Here is a 20,818-nt window from a genome sequence, read left to right as displayed (position 1 = left end):
TGTTTTCACATACAGTAGATAATCTAATTTAAACAAAAGGTTGAACTCTTTAATTACTTTTTTTCTTTTTTTCAAGGCAATCGTACGATATTTGACATAACGAAAGAGTTTTCATGACGATAATGTTGTTGACGTTATTTCATATGATAAAAAAATATACATACGTCTGTTTCTATGTATAAAAAAAGAAATATAAAGCAATCAATTTTTATCTCTAACTATGATTTACATAATTTATTTTACAATCGAAGTCAGGGTCATCTTTAAAACTTGCTTAATTTATTCACTAACAATTTGTACTTCATATTTGTTCATTTATTTAAATAACATTATATAATATAGGAGGAAGAAGTACAGAATTGCAAAATATGCATTTACGTAGACTTTAAACATTTAGATTTTATTAAAAATTCAATTCTTATCTTGTATTATAAATAGAAAACTCAATATATTTAAAATGCACATATGTAAATCAGTGAATGTACAATAATAAAATATTACCGAAAAATTGCTAATGTCGAAATTACAATAAAACACTAATAATTATAATAGATAATATTATAATTTATATTATATATAAATATTATACAATCTACAAAAGTATTATATAATATCATAATTTAATAATTACATGTGCAAACGCAAATATAAAAATAAATATAAATTAATTTATAATAAAGGAAAAATATTTTCTTAAACGCGAATATATATTTCTAATCAATTAATAATATTTTAATATAATTATAATAACAATCTTGAATATCTCAAACATATATTTTTCTAATTAGAAATAAAATTATTGAATGATGTGTGTCTGTATGTGTGTGTGTGTGTGTGTGTGTGTGTGTGTGTGTGTGTGTGTGTGTGTGTTACAATAATAAAATTATAATATATATATATATATATATTTGACGGATATGATGGTGCATAATAAATCGAATGGTGCATTCGACGAGACAACGGAGACGTTTTGATAAAACCAGTCGTGTGGCAGAAGTCGAAGATAATTAATGGTCGTGCGCCACTCTTATTGTTGGTAATTATCAATAGAAAAAAATAATAAAAAATGCATTTATAATTTTCCTCGAGTAACGAACGTTTGATTAAATGAATAGCCGGACGGTTTTTTTCTTACATTTTGTTCTTTATTATAACGATATTATTAACCAGCTCGAGTTGGTTAATGCTGGAATCAGCATACATCATCAGGTTGACGTGTTGGTCATTTTTTTAAAAGAGAAATAAACTCTAAGTAACATTTTTATACTAAGCATTAAAAAAAATAAAAAGTTAAGTTAAATCTTTGAAAAGTTCGTGTTCGAAAGTTCAATTCACGTTGAAGTAAACAAAGATAATTTTTTTCAAAAGATAATCAGCCACGCGCTATGACTCTGAACTTTTATCAACAATAAAAAAAAAAAAAACAAAGAAAAAAAGAAGATTATCTTAGGAAAGATTAGTTTTGAAAGAATGAATATATTTATCGCTTAAAAATGTAATTATCTTACGAGGACGATCACTCAATTATCCTTTGTAGTCCCAGACGATTCTTTTTTATAGATAAAATCACGGAATCATCAAAAAAATGACTTCCAATTTTTTAAAAAATAAACACAAGAAAAAGAAACAAATATATGCGTCTTTCTGCGTTTAAACATCCTCCAAATTATAATACAACACGATGATTAATTACTACGAATGGTTAAAAGAATAAATGATCGATTTAAAGATTTTATATCATTTCAAAAATTGTTACAACCTTAAATATATAATTGGAAATGGACGGAGGGGTTGGTTTACAAAACGAAAATATACATTTGTTTTTTTTTTAAATCTAAAGTCATCATTTTTTTTTTTACATAAAAAATGTTTAAGTAAACAACAAAAAAATGGAAATATTTTGTCATTAATTTAAAACAGCCTCTCCTTCTAACACATTTGTTCTTCCATTTGATCAGTTTTTTGTGGCAAACTATCGGATAATTGTACTTCGTAAACAGGTTTTCCTTGTTCGCTGATCCATATACTTCCATTTTGAGCGCACCTAATCGCATATACCAATCCATGTGCAACCGATTCTACCCTGTTAAAACAAAAACTAAATAATCTATTTTAAATAAACAATTAATTTTATACACACACACACACACATACCTTTGTGGTTGATACTTGAACAAAACTTGTGGATCACTAAGATTGTTTCGAAAATCTTCGAGATTAGATTCGGTTAAACTTGGACAAAGTACTATAATTCTCACGCCAGTTCTTTGATAATGATATGGTTGCTAAAAAATAAAACATTAAATCGTGTAAATCGGTGGTGGTGGTGGTGGGGGAGAAGAAATAAAAATAAAAGGAAGAAGAAGAAGAAGAAGAAAAAAATATCATAAGTGTAAATAAATTTCATACTGCAAAGGAACGGCTGAAATTCACCACAGCGTGTTTGGTTGCAGAATAAACTGGAAGTTGTGGTAAAGACCATAAACCTGCTATCGAGGAAACATTAACTACAACACCACCATTACCATCTAAATCTCGACGCATTTGTTGTATTCCAAGTAAAGTGGAACGAGTCAAAGCTGTCTGATTATAAATGATAGATTTATTATTACATTTATCTGCGTGTTAGATCGAACAATAATGTATACGTATTATCAACAATAACATCAAATATATAGATAATTATTAATGAAAAGGGATAAACGATTTTATATATATAGATATATGTATATAGATATATATTGTGTATGTTAAGAAAAACTTACCACGTTTACTTCGATTGCTTTTGTAAAGTCAGCTTCATTTATCATGCTAGCGTTGTTGATTAATATATCGAGACCGCCAAGTATATCGATAGCATCCTTTAACGTAACTACAGTAGACGATCTCTGTTTTATTTATTCATTTAGTTTCTTTTTTTTTTCATACTTTTTTTTCTCTTCTAATAAGGAAAAAATGATAATCTACGAAATAATAATAATTGTATATATACGTACCATTGAAATCGGTATTACGTGTGACGTCACAGTGAAGAAAAATAGCTCGATTTTTGCCAAATTCAAAATTTAATTTATCTCTCGCCGTTGTTCCTTCTTTATCACGACTGTCAATCATTACGACTTTCTAATAATAAATAAATAAATACAAATATCTTATCGTTAACCGATCGTAATTAAAAAAAAAATAAAAATAAATAAAATGTAGCTGGGAATTCTAGAAATAAGTAATATTTCTAAGAATTCTTCACGCTTTACTATTTTTTTTTTTTTTTTTTTTTTTTTTTTTGAAAGACAAACATCTCTTTATCGTTCGTAGTTTAATGTAAATAATAATATCTAAGTGTGAAAATAATATTTACTTACGGATGCACCATTGCGCAGTAATTCTCTGCTAAATGCCAAGCCTAAATTGCTTGCTGCACCTATTACTATTGCTCGTTTGTCCTTTATTTGCATTTTTATTTAATAATAATAATGAATACAATATATCTTTAAACAATAGACACCAAATTAAAAAAAATATTGTTGATATTTGTTCAATATAACAAGTATATCGTCTACTACGTAGCTTCTCTAATGATATAACTTTCAAATCCAATTGTAAACTGAGCTCTTTTCGACTGATATGAAAGAATCTATATATTTTTCTGCTTTTCCTATCGTGATCTTCGACCCCTTCGAAGTGAACGATCCAATATTCCCACTCATCGTTAAAGTTTCGACATTAATTTCTATTGAAATTTGTAAATTTCTATGAATTTTCTATTGTTTACGAAACAAATATAATCGTTCGATAAATATGATGTTCGGATCTTTTTCTTTTCTTTTGTTTTTTTTATTTGTGCATTTGATCTTATACGTAATATAAATGTTGAAACCGTAAAATGCGTAATATAACAAATAAATAACTTTAAATAATTAAAGTTTAAATAATTACTATTATATTTTAACTGTCGCTAATAAAAAAAATATTGTAATCAGAAATACCGATATCTTTTTAGAAAAAAAAAAAATGTAAAAAAAGAAACCAAGCATAGTATCCATGACTGGCGTTATTTGATAACTAATCTCAAAATTAAAGCTTATTATACTGACAAGTGGAAATACGTAAAACATGAATTGTGAATTAACGTATTAAAATATATATATATATATATATTTATTTCTTTTTTTGGATGAATTGCAACTCGACGAATATTCATATTTTTTTTTTCTAATTTTAAGAAAATGCAATTCATTGGAATTTTCGCATATTTATTAAACACGCAAATACACAATTAGAATTATATCATATATATTTATTACTATATATTTAAAATATTATAATTTTATTTCATTATAATAGAATGAATATAATACAATAATATTTGAATAATGTTAGAACAAAGTTAAAAAGAAAGAGAGAAAATAAGAAAGAAAAATATGTATAATGTTTTCTAATAACACGATTATTAATTTACTTTAGTGTGATTTAATACCTTGTAATCAGGAATACTAATTTCATAAGGTGGTTGTCCACCTTCGCTAACCCAAATAGCACCATTTTTGCCTTTTTGAATGAGATCCATCATTGCTTGCGAAACATTTTCTACCCTTTATTTAAAAACATACGTAATAATTATATAATATATATATATATATTTTGATAGAGAAAAAAAAAGAAATATTTCCAAAAAAATGTTAAAATATCACACTTACGTTTGTTGAGGGTATTTTGTCAAAAGTTCATCTTTTAATTTAGGATCGGCATATTTGTAATATTTCTCGTCTCCACCGTCAAACAAGTTTGTAATTGTAACACCAGGACACATGACCAGTACACGAACACCAGTATATTTTTCTAGATTCTATAATGATAAGAATTCAAGAATATATCAAATACACACACTTTAAGTAAGAATTTGTTCGATTTGCATTTAATTATACTTTTAAAGCATCACTGAATCCAACTACGGCATGTTTAGTTGCCGTGTATACGGGAGCCATTGAAAATTCGGTAGAAACTCCAACAATAGAAGCAATGTTTACAATGGTTCCACCTATGCCACCTTTTAATTTACTCATGTGATCTAAAGCCAAATGGGATCCACGAATGAGACCCGTCTACGAAGGAAAAATAACTTTTATTTTATTTTTTTATTTATTAATCAATTAAATAAGTTATACAGAAATGAAGAAGAAAAAAACAAAAAAACTTACGACATTAATGTCGATCATTTTTTCCCAATGGCCTTCATGTAAAATACCGGCATTGTTAATGAAGATATCAATTGTATGAAAAACATTAATAACTGTTTTTACTGCCTCTACAATGTTGTATAAATGCTCATTAATATTTATGATTTACTTATTTTACTTTTACGACTATTCTAATATCTCTAGTATCTTACCATCGAATTGCGTAGCATTCGATACATCACAAGGTACAAAAATTGCTTTACTTTTACCAAATTCTTTTTCCAAGGTTTCAGCAGATTGACCACCGTTCGAACTGGTTAAATCCAAAAGAGCTACTCTCTGGAAATTTAAGTAGACACTTGTTCTTATTTATTTGTTTCATAAATATTAGAAAAAAAAAAGAACAAAAATAATATATATATATATATATATATATATATATATATATATATATATATATATATATATATAATTTTCATGAAATAATATTAAATGAAATACCTTGGCACCATTTCTTAACAGATCTTCAGCATATTTGTATCCAAGACCATTCGCTCCACCGGTAACCAATACAGTTTTATTTTTAATATTATTCATTTTTATTTGAAATTGTTGGTTCTTCACGAAAAGTATGCTTAGTTCGACTTTAGACGAAGATCTCACTTTTAATGAATTCTGTAACCAGTCTGCTCGTTATATATATTGCGCTTAGAGTGGGAGTGTGCTTACAGTTGGTTAATGATATATTCTGTGTGATTGGATATCTTATAATCTAAAGTTATCATTTAGAAAAGTCTAATATTAAAATAATACTTTGCTCAATCAATATCAAATACTTAAATTTTATCAATTTAAATGAGATTTTAAAATAGAAAAACAATGATAAACGACTTATCGTTTCTATTTGCCTATTACATTTGTATTTAATTTGAATTATACTACATCATAATTTAATTTCATTATTACATAATCGTAATAATTCTTGAAAAGAAAAAATGATCGAGAACAAATGAGAGATAATAGAACATAATATAACAATTTAAAACATTTTAAAAACACACTTATACATACTTATATGGTTATATGTTTTAAAAATAATACAAATAATATGGGACTTGCGTGAAAAGATTTTTTTTATAGAATAGATTAATTAAACCCGTAAAATGGAGAGTAATAAAAGATATGTTGTATTCTTACGATTAATAAATGATATTACCACATAAAGCATCAAATTACAAAGTATAAAACTTAACAGTATCAGAGAATGTTATAAGATTTAAATAAACGCATATTAGCAACTGGTAAAAACTGGAGAAATTTTCTTTTCAGACGAACGCAATATTTTATTTAATTATTTTCTAATTAACATGATTATATTCAATTGTTTTAGACTATTAACGACTTCTTTTTTTTTTTTTCAATATTATTTTAGAATTCAGAGTAATGGATAATTTATCATATAAACGTGTTCAACTAATTATATTTATTTAATATATTGTTAATTGTGTAAATTAAAAAAAAAATTAATCTATGCGATTGGATTAAATTGTTTTATATATAAAAATATGATTTTAGTCAAATTCGTTAAGTAATAAATATTATTTCATTTTTTTTTTAATCCGAATATGTTTTGTTAGATTAGACAACATGATGTATAATTTTTACATCGAAATTTAAATATTTACGATAGTCATTGAGGGGGTATTCTGGTTTAAAAAATTGGAAAAAATTGATTTTTTTTTTTCATATTTTCAAAGCTTAACCTTTTAAGAATATATTCTTAAGAGGATTTATCCAAATTCAAATTATTTTTGGAGATACAGTAAAATCTGTTTTTAAGCGGCGGATAGGGACCGCAAAATAAAAGTCGCACAATGTTTTCTATTAAAGAAAATATAATACTGTTTAATTTACTGTACCGATATGTATATTATCGCTTATAAATATAAAGCGATAAATCGAATTACTGTATAATTTGTATCCTCAAAAGATTAACATATTGAACGCCATCCTTGAATAATTCTATGATTATTTTTCTATTCTAAGTAAATGTGTTTTACGAGTTAATATGTTATTAATATTGAATTATATTATTTCAATTTATAAAACGAACGCTTACGAAGGACTGTGAAAGAAAAAAATCAGATCAATAGTCATTTTAAAAATATTTATTTACTGATAAATATTTCTTCATTTGTCGTAAACAATGTGAGCACCAACGTTCAATATGTCAAAAAGAGATATTACCTATTGGACAATAGATAAAAAAAAATATTTCATTTCATTTAAAAATATTAATATGATTTCCACGCATCCACTTACGCAAACATAAAATCATGTAACTCTTGAAACCAAAATTATTTCGTCGGACAGTTGTTTAGTTTGCATCATTAATAATAATTGATTTATTCAGGTGGTCTTATGTTGTAAAATCATCGCTCGCGCGTGCGCGCACGCGTCACATTATTATTTTATAACTTTCATAATTACTTTAAAAACAAATTACCAGAGACAAAATTTTGTTTTTAATAAAAAATATGAATTATATATAATATATATATATTCAATTTTTTATAATTCTTGAAATGTATTAATTGTATATTTTATAAGCATCCTTGTTTTTTTTCGTTTTGTTTTTTTTTGTTTTTTTTTTTTTTTTTTTTTACTTACAAATATCTAAATCATAATGTAAATTATCATGACAAGCACTCCTTAACTTTTTACTGTATCAGGGATTAACTTTTTTCAATATTAATATCTTTTCATCGCTTGTATAAAATCTTATGATTTTTTTCCCCCTTTATATTTTTAGGGTTTTTTTTTTATATATATATAAGTTTACGCATTAAACTTAATATACATAAATCATTGATTAAGTATTTTATCAACCTGTTATACAGAACATTCTAAAAGATTATTTTTTTGTAACGTCATTAGTTTTAGTCAATAAGTATAACATGAACGTTATGGAAAATTGCTATGTAAAAACAGGTATAAATTTACAGGTATAAACTTTGCTACATGTCCATCGCAATGTCTTCTTAATGCATCTTTTTCTTATTATATATTCACAGATTTTTATTAGTATTGCTAAATATTGTATGTGATAGGTTTCATCATTAGAATTTTAAGGATTTTGCAAACAATGCTGCTGTAGCTTGTGCTTTATCGCCATTAAACCTGCGCAACTCGCTAATTACTTGAGCTCTACCGAAACCTAACGCTTCAATTTCTTTTACTGTTGCTTCATTAAATGGATCATGTAAAAAAATGGTAGTCTCTAACGTAGCCAATCTGTTGGATGAAGATGCACCAACCGAATTGCTGTGGCCTTGGCTTTCTATAAATAATATTATCACATTAACACTGTATTATTTACTTTAGATGTTATCAAGAAAATATCATTTTTATATTATTACACATTGTTCATTATTATTATTATTATTTTTTTTTCAAACAAATTTCATGAAATTAACCATTATATATATTTGATGAATAATTAAATATAAATGTAATAAATAATTATTAATACTGAAAATCATTTATATTATATGTATATACGTGTATATACCGTGTAGCTGTCTTTGCTTCTTTGCTTCTCTTGTACTATCTTCTAAAGCCCTGTGTAGATCTCTATCGTCCAATGATTCATCGCTATTACCACTTAATCTTGCACATTCTGGTAAATCACCTGTTGAAAAATATTTTAAAATAAATAATAAATTCAATCATAGCCCAATGAAAGATCTTCTGTTCAATAAATTATCAATCATAGTTTAACCTTCTGCTAAAAATGAAGTTTCAGTTCCTGTGGTTCCTATTTTCAATATATTTGATTTTAGGTCTATACAACATTGATGCCTTTTCAACATGTCTAAACCAAGTAACATATCCATCCTTTGTTCTTCGAGTACACTAAAGGATGTTGTAAGATGGTCATTACCAATTTGAATTTGAACCATATGAATTCGTCCAATGATGCGTTGAACACCAACACCTTTGGCTACTCCAGCCCATCTAGTATCAACTAGACGCATAATGTGACATCGTTCAGCACAAGCTGCAGACATTATCGTTGTTTGTGCACCTAATTAAATAAATAATATTTCCAATGTTAATGTCTTGACAATTATTACTATAATCGCCTTTTTCAAATAATACAAAATATCTGTAATAAATAAATCTAAAATTAACTGAAAAAAATAAGTCGGACAGTGAAAATGCAAGAAGGATTCAAAATGATTCAACGCAGTACGATTTAAAAATAGATATCCAATAAATCGAGTGAGAGAAATTTAAAAATAAATTCAAGCAAAAAATGCTTGCACGCATGCATACCTTTTTTTCTTTTAGATTTTTATATATTTAGTTCGTTATCCAACTGAAATATTAAAATATATACCTGAGTCAATAAATGCTTTAACAGGAAATCCATTAACTTTGCAATTAATATACAACATAACAACAGTGCCAAATGTTTCAGGATTATATTCCATAGCTGCTTCCATATTTGCTTCAATATTTTTCTGCCGAATTTCTTCTGCAATCAGTCTTTGTGCTTCGGTATCTAACGGATCTGCATTCATCATTCTTAATCTTTGTACTTGTCGTTCTTCCCTGACCTTGATTTGTTCCCTCAATACAATCGAAAATCTATCTACAATTGTTTTTTGTTTTTTTTTTTTAACTTTTATTTATATATATATGTCCGTTCGAAGAAATGAACATTGATATGAATATTATGTATTTACCTAAATTCCCAGACAACAGGGCATCCGCTAATCTAGGATTATTTTGCTTAAGCAATGCCAGTTGATCTGGATTTGCCAAGAACATATCTCTTATCATTGCTGGATCATCTTCGCTACGTGGATTTTGTATTCTATGTGCAGCACTATTTGCAGCTGAAGTTGGAATTGGAATTGGTATTTGCCTATTGTTCGATGTTCCTGGTACTCTGATGGAACTGAAGTCCAATCTAGGAATAACTGAAACAACGAATTTTCAAATTCAATTTAATTATCATTCTTTTTAATACAAATTACCTAATTATTATTCAAAATTCTACAACTTTAACGAAGAGAGATATATGAATCGTTCATTTACCATATTGATCAACTTCACAAAAAAATTAAAGACAATTATATTTATCGTCATATTATTAAGTATAATTATTAAACATATGTAATAGAGAAATGTGGTAATACAATACATAAGTAAATTAATGACCATCATGAAAATCCCATAAGTAACAACAAGCCTTGCAACTTATGATAAGTCAATGTATTATAAACATCTATTTAAAATATAAAATGTTAATTAATTGATCAAGTGCTATGATTTCAAGTTGTGTTAATAGAGTTTTGGTTTGTGAACGGTTCATAAATACACACAGATTATATACTAATTCAAAATAGAAGGAAAAAGAATCTAAAAAAAGAGAGAGAAAGAAAGATAAACAGAGAGGTAGAAAGAAAGAGAGAGAGAGAGAGAAAGTATAGAAATTTCTCGATTTCTTTGATAAACATGTTAACGAATTGGAAAAGATTCAAAAACTGAAATCGAGAGGCTAACCTCATGTCGGAACACGGTCAATTAGCGTTTATATGCTGACCTCCGTTAAAGGGGTTAATGCTCAAGTCCGTGCCACTCTGATGCATGTGTTGTAGAATAACAGCGTCACCATCACGAATGCCATGGTCCTTAAGAGACTTCTTATCGTCCATTAATGGTAGGCCGTTGAATGCAATGACGATTTCGTGGGCCGGTACGCCGCTTTCGATTTCGCAGAAGGCCTTAAAATTCTCTAATTCGAGATCTTCACTGACATCCAAGACGAAGATATCGTCGCTCAGGGTTGTTACCGTCACCTTCATTTTTCCAAAAATTAAGCTGCTTCCTTTCTTCTTTTCGAACGCGTTCAGACCTCACGATGCTTACTCTCGACCAAAAGTACGATCAAAAAATAGTAAAATGTCCGGGAGGTAATATTAACATTCGAAAGAAAGGGAAATCCGGGCCGTTTAAAGCTACGCGATTTTCCAAAAAAAAAAAAAAATATCTATAGTATGTATATGCGTGTGTATAGCCACTACACAGCTTGTGATTCGGATTAAGGGAGGGGAGGACGGAGTGATAAACAGTTTTCTAGGATGTAAACACAATCCAGCTCAGCAAAAACACGCGACTCCACTTTCTCGAAACTCGATATTGTAATCGATGAAAATAATCGATTTGTTTCTTCTATCGAATTTCGATTGTGCATTCTCGATTATGAATTAATCGATAATCTCGTTAGCAACGTCGCGATTAAAATGGCGCGACATTTAAAATTAGTCCAGTGTTCTATCTTACTTGTAAGGCTATTTAACCTATAAATTAAATTCAATAGAAATATATTAGAAAGATTATATTTACAATATTATACAAACAAAGTTTCTTCTTATATATACGGTTTAAAAAAATCCTTAACGATCGTAAATCACTCCCACGCGTTACTCGACAACGGAGCGATTAACATCTCCAGTGATACCTTTTGTAATCAATTTTCAATATATTAAATTCAAAATATAAATGAAGAAAATTTTTAATAGCCGTATTTATCATTTAAACTTGTCTTTCCGTCTCCACTTTGATTTTGTGGCGGAACCCACGTTGAGTAATTCTCGTTGTATACGTCCTTGTCATAAGTTTCTTTTACTGTTTTAGTAATTTTGGATGTTTTCGTAGACGATTGATCGCTCGGAGGAATGCTAGGAACTATTTTGGGTAAATTTTTTGTTTCAACGCTTACATCTTTTACTTTAGATAAATTATCTTCCGTTTCTGTTGTATTTATTGATGTCTGGGATGTATCTTCAAGAGATTCTTTAGTATTTGAACTCTTGTCGTCACTAGTTTCTGAACTATCTTCATTACTACTTTTCTTTGATTCTTCCTTTTCAACAATATTAATATTATTTTGCTTGGATTGCAAAGTATTTTTAGAATCCACGACAGTTGTTTCCTGTAAAATTTCACAGATTGTTACGCGTAAAATAATAATTTAATACAACTTAAAAAGTAATCAATAAAAAATTAATACAAAGATTGATTACTTACATCTTGTGAAGTTTGATAATTTGTTTTTTGATTCATTTTTACATCCCTATCAAACATTTCACTTGGCTTTTGTCCTTCATTTAAAGGTACTATATGGATGCTTAAAGGTGGCAAATTACTTGGTCGCAAGGGATTTAATAATTTTATCAATTTAGCTTCTTCTTGTCGTAAATCTTGTAATTTGACCTTCATTTTACGTTTATCAGCTTTAGTCAAAATAGTCACATTTAAAGATGACATAAAAGCATCTAACGCGTCTTCTTCTTCTTCATTCTTTGAAGATTCACTTTCAAACTTTTGCGACTTTCTCATGCATTCAACCAAATCGGTAATCTGTTTTACAACTGTATCATATTTCTCCATCTTTTCCAAAAATAATTCATTAAATTAGAAACAATTAAAATATAAATCTTATGTGAAATAAAATATGTTTAAATAATACCAATGCATCGTATGTATCCTTTTGCGGTTCTAATTTTCCTGCTAATTTCATTCTTTTTTGTCGTTTCTTTTCGATAGACCCAGTTCTATCGAGGAAATTATCTTCATCTGAACTATAGTAATCATCTTCTTCCCAGTTTCTTACTTTTCTCCTTTTGCTTTCTAAAATATTTATATAGAAATTATAATATAATAATTATTTTTTTTTATGAATATTTTTATTTCTATAGAAAATAAAAATTTTAAATAACGTACCATGAGTCGCTTGTCTAAGTAATCCATATCTATCCAAAATTTTACAAGCCTCTAAAGCGCATTGAATAACGCATTCTTTTTTCTTTCCCTTAACAAGTGCTTCAGCTCTTACTGTATGACCAGCAATATTTTCGATAGGCAAACTAATAGAACATTGTATAATTTATTAATATAATTCTAATGTAATTTATAAAAAAAAAAAATATTATAAAATACATACTCGACCCAACAAAGAAATTGTGCAAATCCTCTTTCTTCAGTGTGATATTGCAAATCATATCCTTCACGTTCGAACCATCCTCTCAAACTTTTCTTCGGATCGTTAAGATATAATTCTTCATTATTTGTAGCAGCGTAAGGATTTTCTGTTAAATCCGTTTCTTCGTCAGCATCTTCGCCCATACCCCAATCAATGCCTTCATTTTCTTCTTCTTCTTGTCTCAATCTTTCTTCTTCGTTCATTTGTGAACGCTGTGCTGCCTTCATTTTTTCACGTTCTTGTAAATCTAACATTCTTTTTTCCTAAAAAAAAAAAAAAAATATAATAAATATTTTTGTCACAGATAAAAAAATAATAATAAAAATATTTTTTAAATGTTAATTTAAAACAACTTCATACCCTTAATTCCGTGTAAGATAATTCAGACTCTTCCTCTTTACTTTCATGAAGTGCTTGTACAATATATTTACGTGCACTACAACCAAATTTAATAATGTGACTGTCATGCAATCTCACGTAAGCATTAGGAGGTACACGATTTCCATTCCAATAAGTACCATGTGTGCTTCCTAGATCATATACATACAATCCTTTAGAATTATTTTCATCTTCTATTCCTCTATATTGGATTATTGCATGAAACCTTGAAATGGTTGGATGTGCAAGAGAAATATCGCAATGAGGTAACCTTCCAACAACGTGATAACTTTTGCCAGTTAAATTGATAGTTTGAACAATAACGCCTGATTTCAATACTTCCAATTTATATTCGTCCTCTGGTATTCCACTCCAATTAGGTTCGTCATACTTCAAAGTTAATGAAGTTTTTTGAGCTTTAGAACAAGTAGTTTTCTTGTCATTTAACGACGACTTTATTTGATTTGTATTTGGCGTAACTTTATCCAAAGGTGTATCTGTTTCTTCATTATTTGATTCAATTTCTTGTTGAACTTTAATTGAAGTAGTTGAACTAGGAAGTGATGATATCTTACGTTTTCCACGCTTTGGTCCAATCATAATAGTTGGTTTTTTAAATTCTATTTTAATAGGACGATCATTAACCTTTTCATTTATTTCTGAAGAGGCTATCGTTTCTTTTTCATCCATATTTTCGTCTTCTTTATTCAACAATTCTGAACTAACCTTTTCTTGCAAATCATTTTTATTATCGTTTTCATTATCATCCAAATTTTTGGATGATTCTTTATCTTTGTCTTCCATAACTTTATCTTTATTTGTTTTCAATTATAACAAAATTTTTATTATTAATCTTTTATTTGAATAATAATCACTAGATTGATAATATTTAATTTGATTTGTACACTTTAATAATAACTATTTGATTATAATAAATATTTTAACAGCTCTTGATACATGCACTATTAAATGTATTATTACATTTATACATTAATATAAAATCTATCAGTTATGTTTTTAAATAAATTGAGAATTTTGTTTGATTTTTAATTTATCTTTGACAATAACGCAGTATTGTATACTTGTTTTTTACTTTTACCGTTTTTTCGATTACTGCGCTATCTATATTCACTGATACTGACTAACTAACATCGAGAAGTAAGCAACAAGCCAATCTTGGTAATATTACACCATCTATGTTCAATAATGTGTAACTACCTGCATATCTTTGAGAAATAAGCCAATCACAATCACGTATTTGTTGTATCACTGTTTGTAAATAAATGGTTAAATGTCCAATTTTTTTGTTACTAATTGTGAGGTTATGTTAAAGAAAAAGTTTTAAAAGAGTTCAAAAGTTATTAAATATATCTTTAGCTATTATCATATATATTTAATAATAATTTTTACTTGTTATTTATATTTATTATTATGGAATTTCTAAAAAGTATTGGGGTTGGTGTGAGACCTATAGATGATCCCTTTTTTGATGAAACTTATAAAAGTTGCAAGATATTTCAAAGGAAAGGAGTTATAGCTGAAGATGATGAAGATTTATGCCATGACATGTAATATAAACATTTATTATACATATATATAGTGTGATAAATAATAGGATCATATAGAAAACACACAAAATTAGTTAATAAAATATTGCATTAATTAACATTAATGATTTGTTTGTTTCAGCATTAAAGAGTTTCCTTGTCCCAACTCACAATGTGCAGAAGTATTTAAAACATTATTAGATTTTGAAATGCATTATAATTCTTGCCACCGATATATTTGTATGGAGTGTAAAAAGATTAAACCAAATTCTAGATTATTAGAAATTCATATTCAAGAAACGCACGATACATTTTTCAAGCTGTTATCGGAAAAACAACCAATGGTAATTATATTTTTTGTTGTATCTTATACATATATTTTCTAACATGATTATTAATATTATATCTTTTTGTTTCTTTTTAGTATCAGTGTTATGTTTCTCAATGTAATATGAAGTTTAATAATCCAAATGAAAGACGAGAACACTGTATCAATGTACATAAATATCCAAAAAATTGTCGCTTCGATATGCCGTATATAAAAAAAGAAAATTCCAATAATAAAATGGATGTAGATTCAACTAACAAAATGGATATTGACATTGTAGATGAAAAAGAGGAAGAGGAAAAGAAAAAGAAAAAGAAAATCCTATTAAATAAGAATCAAAAAATGAAAACGTTTAATACAAATTGTAGAATAAGTAACTTTGAAAATTCTGCCGCAACTTGTACCGTTTCTTCTAGCACAACGGTTACTAATATCGATAAAAATGCATCTTTAATGTTTATACCTAGACAAGTAGAAAAATCATATGCAAGGACTCTTAGTAAAAAACAAAATAAAGAAAGGAATGTTCTTGAAGCAGAATGTATGTCAGATTTAGCACAATCTCTACCTGATTAACCAGTTACCTATGATGACCTCTTTAAAATCTATACACCTAAATTATGTTGCCAAAATATGAAATGATAACGAGTATACACGTCCAAGACAATATATGCAGCTGTTGTAATATTAAATTAAGTTCTAATCAAATGATTGTATTATTTTTGTATAAAATTTGCAATTCTAATATTAACATTTATTCTTCTTCTTACTTAAGTCATACTTAATATAAGTATATAATATGCATATGGAAAAAAGACAATCAAAAAAATTAATTACTTAAAAGAATGATTAGTTAGAAATGTAATCTGCTGTTGCTGAATAATAATTGATTGAAGTAAGGTACAATATATAATAATATTTTGCAAGTTAAATACTAATATCCTAATTGTTTTCGACTATTATTTTTCTAATGTTTTTTTGTGGAATAACTTTTGAAAGACGTGCTTGGTATTATAATTTAAAAAAATGTTTCTTTATTAGTCGTGTAGTGTTAATCATAAGTAGCTGGTTAAGAGTTATTTTTTATAAGTATATAATAACGCAATTATTAGCCTACATTTATTGCAAATATTTATATAGTATTTAATACATAGTTATATATAAGATACATGTATATATATATATGTTACATAAATATATATTACATAAATATATTAATATATATATCTTACATAAATATATTAAATGATAATTTTCTATATATATATATATATATATATATATATATATATATATATATATATATATATATATATATATACATGTGTATTTAGTACGTAAACAGTAAAACAATATTCACATATATTATTGGAAGTTTTACTGTTTATTATAATAATTCTTCCATTTGAATTTTATTTACATGTGGTTTTTATAGATTATTTAATAATACTTTAAATTTCGTCTTTAGCAAGAAATTAGATTCTGAAATGTATTGATCAATTATAAAATGTGATAATTAAACAAATACGAATTACAAGAAAGTATACAAAAAATTGTAGACTAGAAAAACTAGAAAAATTATTTGAAACCAAAAGACCAAAATAATAAAATTCAAATGTTTATTAAATCTATAAAATGAATAAAACTATCGAATATCTTACAGCGTTTAGTTTGTTGACAAAACGAAGTTTGAAACATTTATCAATTGTTATCCATTTTTTGTTTCTTAACTTTAATGCTGTATTTTTTCGTGGCTTACCAGTATTTCACAAGCATATAAAATAATAATTTTGACAGTAAACTAAGTAAAAAAAAAAAAAATAGAAATGATTATTTCTTTTTTATAATATAAATAATTTATACATAAAATAAATTATTTATAAAACCAATTTTTGTAAATTTAGATTATTGTCATAATTATTAGTACGTTATACAATTGTCTGTATTTTATAATTGGTGATTCTTAAAATTTATTCTCTGATTTCGATGAGCTCTTGATATATTAATATTACTCTCCTCGTTTTAATAATAGGTGAAATTATTTGTTTCGGTGGTCTACGCTTACGCGATAAAAAATAATTCAAATTTTTACGTGTATAAAAAGTATTTGTAATAACAGGATTAAATTTTATTGATAATTCTTATTTGCAAATGCACCAAAATTCAATGCTCACAGCCGCAAGTATCATTTTATTATTATTATACATAATTATACATGAAAAATTGTAATTATTGTTTTTTTTTCTTTTCGCGAATGTTTGAACAAATGATTTCTACCTGCGATTAAATAAGAGTAAAAAGTATGAAGAAAAAAATAGACAAATTCTGAGTCACCCCTTATGAAATGGAAGCTTGTGGAAGGGGAATGCGCTTAGGACGGTAAGCCATTGTGTCCCATTCTAACTCGATATAACTTTATATTATATTAATTTTTATTATTTACGGTAAATATTCGGTTCATTAATCCGTCTAATAATATCAAAAAATAATCTACATACAAATGGTATAATATAATACATTGACGTTGACGTTCTATGTGATAATAATTATGATAATGAATAACGTCAATAAAATTTTATAATTTATCTTATAAGTAAGGAAAGTTAAATCATTTTCATATATTATAAATGATAAAATTAATTTCTTTTATTTTTTTTTTATTTTGTTGTTGTTGTTGCAATATTTTATTTTAATGCATAATTATCGATATACATATATAAATATATAAATATGTTAATCATAAAGATAAAAATAATTTAACAGTATAATAAAATGATTTAGCTTTTTATATTTACAATTAGAAAAAGTTAAAAATGTGATTAGATAGGTGTAATGAACAGAACGAACGAATGAACGAATGTCTCTTAATCTGATATATCTTCTTGAACATATTTTTCTTATTAAAATTACTGTACAGGATAATTATTCCATTACACGAAGGAATAATATGACGTGAACATTCAATTTGTTCACAAATGAAAATTGAATCGTCTAAGCGCCATTATACTTGTTTACTATACTAGCCAACCGTTTGCATTCTTCCCTGAGTACATCCAAGTTAATTTTAAGCGTCATATTTTCTTGTTCCAAATAAGCAGCCTTTATTGCAATTTCATCTTCCTTAGCTCTTCTAGCATCTCTCGAACGTTTAGCGGCTTCGTTATTTCTTCTCCGTTTTTCAAGATAAACAGCATCCTTTTCCTCTACGGTACTTGTTGGTACTGCCGATGATGAAGTTTTCTTGGGTCTTCGCATTTTAGGATTAGACGATTCTTTTTGATGTTTAACTGACATAAGTACCTGTTCTCGAAATTTTGCAAACGACTTATCGGAATTTAGAGAAAAAGCCGAATTAATACTGTTAGGCGGAGCATTTAAAGTATAAGCTTTAAACGGTCTAGGCATTGTTTTCGAATTTTCGTGATTATAGAGATTAATTGGTGGTATTGTTGGCGTTGCAATGGTTGATAATTGAATATTCGTGTTAATGATATTATTCCTATTTGGTTCAAATGGATTTGAAGTGAGCAAACTAGATAATATCGTTGAAGTTGGGGGAATCGGAACTGCAATCGGGACGTTCATTGGCAAATAAGATGGTACTTGGGTTGTGTTATTATTGTTCATCATAAGAATGTTCGGTGATCTTTCTTCGTGTTCGTTTATATTTCCTGAGTCGGATTCCGATGATAATGTATCAGAATTATTGGTGTATCTTCTTTTACGAGTATTAAGATTTGTCGTGTATACCGCAGGTATATCACTTACCATCGTTTGAATCGTGTCAGGATTATTACTGGTCTTAAGTGAAAATGATGTTGATTTGCATGACAAATCTAATATCGAGCCTTCCGAAACTGTGTCTTCCGAAGTATTGTGATTAGATGAATTGGATAAGTCTGTTGGTTGTTCCATTGATTCGTTAGGTGATGACGGGTTTTTTTGTTCGTTCAGAGGGACTTGATAATTTGCACAAATTTGTGATTGCGTGTTATAAAGTGTAGCCGCCGAATTCATATCCATTTTTTTGATGATTTTTTTCTTTTTCACACTTTTTCCTTTTTTACTGAGAAAGAAAATTTAGTTTTTGTTTTCTTCAATTAACACAAAACTCGCACGTACAACGAAATAGAACGTAATCTGTTATAATATATATATAAGATCAAATCAAAGGTGACTTTTGTAATTAGTTAGAATATACACTTAGTTAGAATGTTAGAAATAAAAATATTTCTTTTTGGTTTTCCGGGACTAGTTCAGTTTCTGTTGAATATTAACAAATACTTTATAAGTAACTATTTGATCACTTATAAAAAATTTGAATATATATATATATGTAAAATCTTTATTTATTGCACTGTAATCACTATCTCTGTATGACACAATATTTTACGATAAATTTTTAAACAGACACATTAGTTAGTCACAGACGCCGTGTAAAGGAACTTAGAATCTGTTTGAGGAATTGCGAGATGCTCACTGACTGGCTACTTCCTAAGACTGACGAAGAACGTTTAAGATATCTACCTAAATTCAGTAGGTTTTATACCATTTACAAGGGTTGTTCGGAAAAGGGTAGGAGAACTTCTTGAAGAACTGTGGTGGGGGTATCGGTCCCTTTTCACAAAAAGTAGAAGGATACTTCCAAATAGTTCTTTCATTATACACATACAGAGTATTTATAATTATAAATATAAATATTATTATAATTATAATAATATATTAATAATTATAATTATAATTTATAATGATAAATTTAAAATACAAATTATTTATTTATATTTCACATGTTAATAAAATTAATTGTATTCATATTTATTTGTAAAATTATAAATATAGATCAATTGTATAACCGTTAACAACTAAACGGCTATCTAAACATGTAAATATAAAATAAAAATAAATGAATATTATTAAAAATGAAATATGATCGAAATTTGTTATTTCTTTTACGTGTACGTATACATTTGTATTTATATGTATGTAAAATAGATTGGTAATATAATAATTAGTTGCACAACGTACGCGTATATATTTAGCTTCGTTTTATTTATTTAAAAAAAAAAAATATCTTTCGTCAAAAGATTTGGAATAAAACAATATTTTGAAATGCTTTAAATGAAAATTGTTTGTACACCAACGCGTACGAATAAACGCGTACGCGTTATATTATTTGCATATATAAATTGTTTAAATAATAAATATTTGAAAATGTTCAAAATATTGTGAAAGAAAAAAGAAAACGAATAAAAAAAAAAATAGTAGCTGAGAAAGTAGCACAGTATGTTACGGCATTTGTTGATCTTAACAATAGATCAATGGGGTTCTTATT

At 27.0% G+C, this 20,818-nt stretch overlaps 6 protein-coding genes across 7 annotated transcripts; 1 reads left to right on the top strand and 5 right to left on the bottom strand.

Moving 5' to 3' along the window:
• Positions 1-1,812: 1,812 nt before the first annotated feature.
• On the bottom strand, positions 1,813-3,863 carry LOC149032521 (15-hydroxyprostaglandin dehydrogenase [NAD(+)]-like). 2 transcript variants are annotated; one of them, XM_089172812.1, is made up of 6 exons: positions 3,363-3,863; positions 2,997-3,123; positions 2,766-2,872; positions 2,410-2,583; positions 2,155-2,285; positions 1,813-2,098 (listed from the first exon to the last, which is right to left on the bottom strand). In XM_089172812.1, exons 1-6 carry the CDS (start codon positions 3,453-3,455, stop codon positions 1,930-1,932), a joined length of 801 nt encoding a protein of 266 aa, XP_089028938.1. In that variant the 5' UTR covers positions 3,456-3,863; the 3' UTR covers positions 1,813-1,929. The 2 variants fall into 2 exon arrangements, with proteins under 2 accessions (XP_089028938.1, XP_089028939.1); XM_089172813.1 differs by having other exon boundaries at positions 1,813-2,083; positions 3,363-3,841.
• A 413-nt stretch (positions 3,864-4,276) lies between these two features.
• Positions 4,277-5,852, bottom strand: LOC149032520 (15-hydroxyprostaglandin dehydrogenase [NAD(+)]-like). Its single transcript, XM_089172814.1, has 6 exons — positions 5,679-5,852; positions 5,390-5,516; positions 5,199-5,305; positions 4,926-5,102; positions 4,698-4,846; positions 4,277-4,592 (listed from the first exon to the last, which is right to left on the bottom strand). The coding sequence occupies exons 1-6, from the start codon at positions 5,772-5,774 to the stop codon at positions 4,451-4,453; spliced, it is 798 nt and encodes a 265-aa protein (XP_089028940.1). The 5' UTR covers positions 5,775-5,852; the 3' UTR covers positions 4,277-4,450.
• A 1,477-nt stretch (positions 5,853-7,329) lies between these two features.
• On the bottom strand, positions 7,330-11,393 carry rngo (DNA damage inducible 1 homolog rngo). The gene is made up of 6 exons (XM_015318591.2): positions 10,792-11,393; positions 9,929-10,165; positions 9,580-9,834; positions 8,959-9,264; positions 8,749-8,868; positions 7,330-8,517 (listed from the first exon to the last, which is right to left on the bottom strand). The coding sequence occupies exons 1-6, from the start codon at positions 11,051-11,053 to the stop codon at positions 8,297-8,299; spliced, it is 1,401 nt and encodes a 466-aa protein (XP_015174077.1). The 5' UTR covers positions 11,054-11,393; the 3' UTR covers positions 7,330-8,296.
• A 178-nt stretch (positions 11,394-11,571) lies between these two features.
• On the bottom strand, positions 11,572-14,726 carry LOC107065153 (kanadaptin). The gene is made up of 6 exons (XM_015318590.2): positions 13,594-14,726; positions 13,195-13,496; positions 12,975-13,117; positions 12,721-12,881; positions 12,279-12,641; positions 11,572-12,183 (listed from the first exon to the last, which is right to left on the bottom strand). Exons 1-6 carry the CDS (start codon positions 14,413-14,415, stop codon positions 11,764-11,766), a joined length of 2,211 nt encoding a protein of 736 aa, XP_015174076.2. The 5' UTR covers positions 14,416-14,726; the 3' UTR covers positions 11,572-11,763.
• Positions 14,727-14,862: 136 nt separating this feature from the next.
• l(2)k10201 (zinc finger protein 511 lethal (2) k10201) lies at positions 14,863-16,237 on the top strand. Its single transcript, XM_015318589.2, has 3 exons — positions 14,863-15,179; positions 15,301-15,502; positions 15,583-16,237. The coding sequence occupies exons 1-3, from the start codon at positions 15,043-15,045 to the stop codon at positions 16,060-16,062; spliced, it is 819 nt and encodes a 272-aa protein (XP_015174075.1). The 5' UTR covers positions 14,863-15,042; the 3' UTR covers positions 16,063-16,237.
• A 1,241-nt stretch (positions 16,238-17,478) lies between these two features.
• On the bottom strand, positions 17,479-20,421 carry gt (transcription factor giant). The gene has a single exon (XM_015318631.2). It carries the CDS (start codon positions 19,507-19,509, stop codon positions 18,478-18,480), a length of 1,032 nt encoding a protein of 343 aa, XP_015174117.2. The 5' UTR covers positions 19,510-20,421; the 3' UTR covers positions 17,479-18,477.
• Between the last annotated feature and the right edge of the window lie 397 nt (positions 20,422-20,818).

Source organism: Polistes dominula, unplaced genomic scaffold (genome assembly GCF_049000335.1).
Source record: "Polistes dominula isolate Pdom_NZ unplaced genomic scaffold, Pdom_raw_medaka contig_23, whole genome shotgun sequence".
Taxonomy (NCBI): Eukaryota; Metazoa; Arthropoda; class Insecta; order Hymenoptera; family Vespidae; genus Polistes; species Polistes dominula.
The sequence above is the reverse complement of the archived record's forward strand: the minus strand, read 5'-3'. Positions and strand labels throughout refer to the sequence as shown.

Excerpts from the sequence above, each read along its gene's own strand:
- rngo (XM_015318591.2), bottom strand. The coding sequence starts at position 11,053 with ATGAAGGTGACGGTAACAACCCTGAGCGACGATATCTTCGTCTTGGAT. Across the intron at positions 8,869-8,958 it reads AACTTCATTTTTAGCAGAAG|GTGATTTACCAGAATGTGCA; the intron begins GTTAAACTATGA and ends ATTTTTCAACAG. Across the intron at positions 8,518-8,748 it reads GAAGCAAAGACAGCTACACG|AAAGCCAAGGCCACAGCAAT; the intron begins GTATATACACGT and ends TATTATTTATAG.
- LOC149032520 (XM_089172814.1), bottom strand. The coding sequence starts at position 5,774 with ATGAATAATATTAAAAATAAAACTGTATTGGTTACCGGTGGAGCGAAT. Across the intron at positions 5,103-5,198 it reads AAATGATCGACATTAATGTC|ACGGGTCTCATTCGTGGATC; the intron begins GTAAGTTTTTTT and ends TTTCCTTCGTAG. Across the intron at positions 4,847-4,925 it reads GATTCAGTGATGCTTTAAAA|AATCTAGAAAAATATACTGG; the intron begins GTATAATTAAAT and ends TTATCATTATAG.
- gt (XM_015318631.2), bottom strand. The coding sequence starts at position 19,509 with ATGGATATGAATTCGGCGGCTACACTTTATAACACGCAATCACAAATT.
- LOC107065153 (XM_015318590.2), bottom strand. The coding sequence starts at position 14,415 with ATGGAAGACAAAGATAAAGAATCATCCAAAAATTTGGATGATAATGAA. Across the intron at positions 13,118-13,194 it reads CAATTTCTTTGTTGGGTCGA|TTTGCCTATCGAAAATATTG; the intron begins GTATGTATTTTA and ends ATGTTCTATTAG. Across the intron at positions 12,882-12,974 it reads ACTTAGACAAGCGACTCATG|AAAGCAAAAGGAGAAAAGTA; the intron begins GTACGTTATTTA and ends TAAATATTTTAG.
- LOC149032521 (XM_089172812.1), bottom strand. The coding sequence starts at position 3,455 with ATGCAAATAAAGGACAAACGAGCAATAGTAATAGGTGCAGCAAGCAAT. Across the intron at positions 3,124-3,362 it reads TACTGCGCAATGGTGCATCC|AAAGTCGTAATGATTGACAG; the intron begins GTAAGTAAATAT and ends ATTTATTATTAG. Across the intron at positions 2,584-2,765 it reads AAGCAATCGAAGTAAACGTG|ACAGCTTTGACTCGTTCCAC; the intron begins GTAAGTTTTTCT and ends ATTTATAATCAG.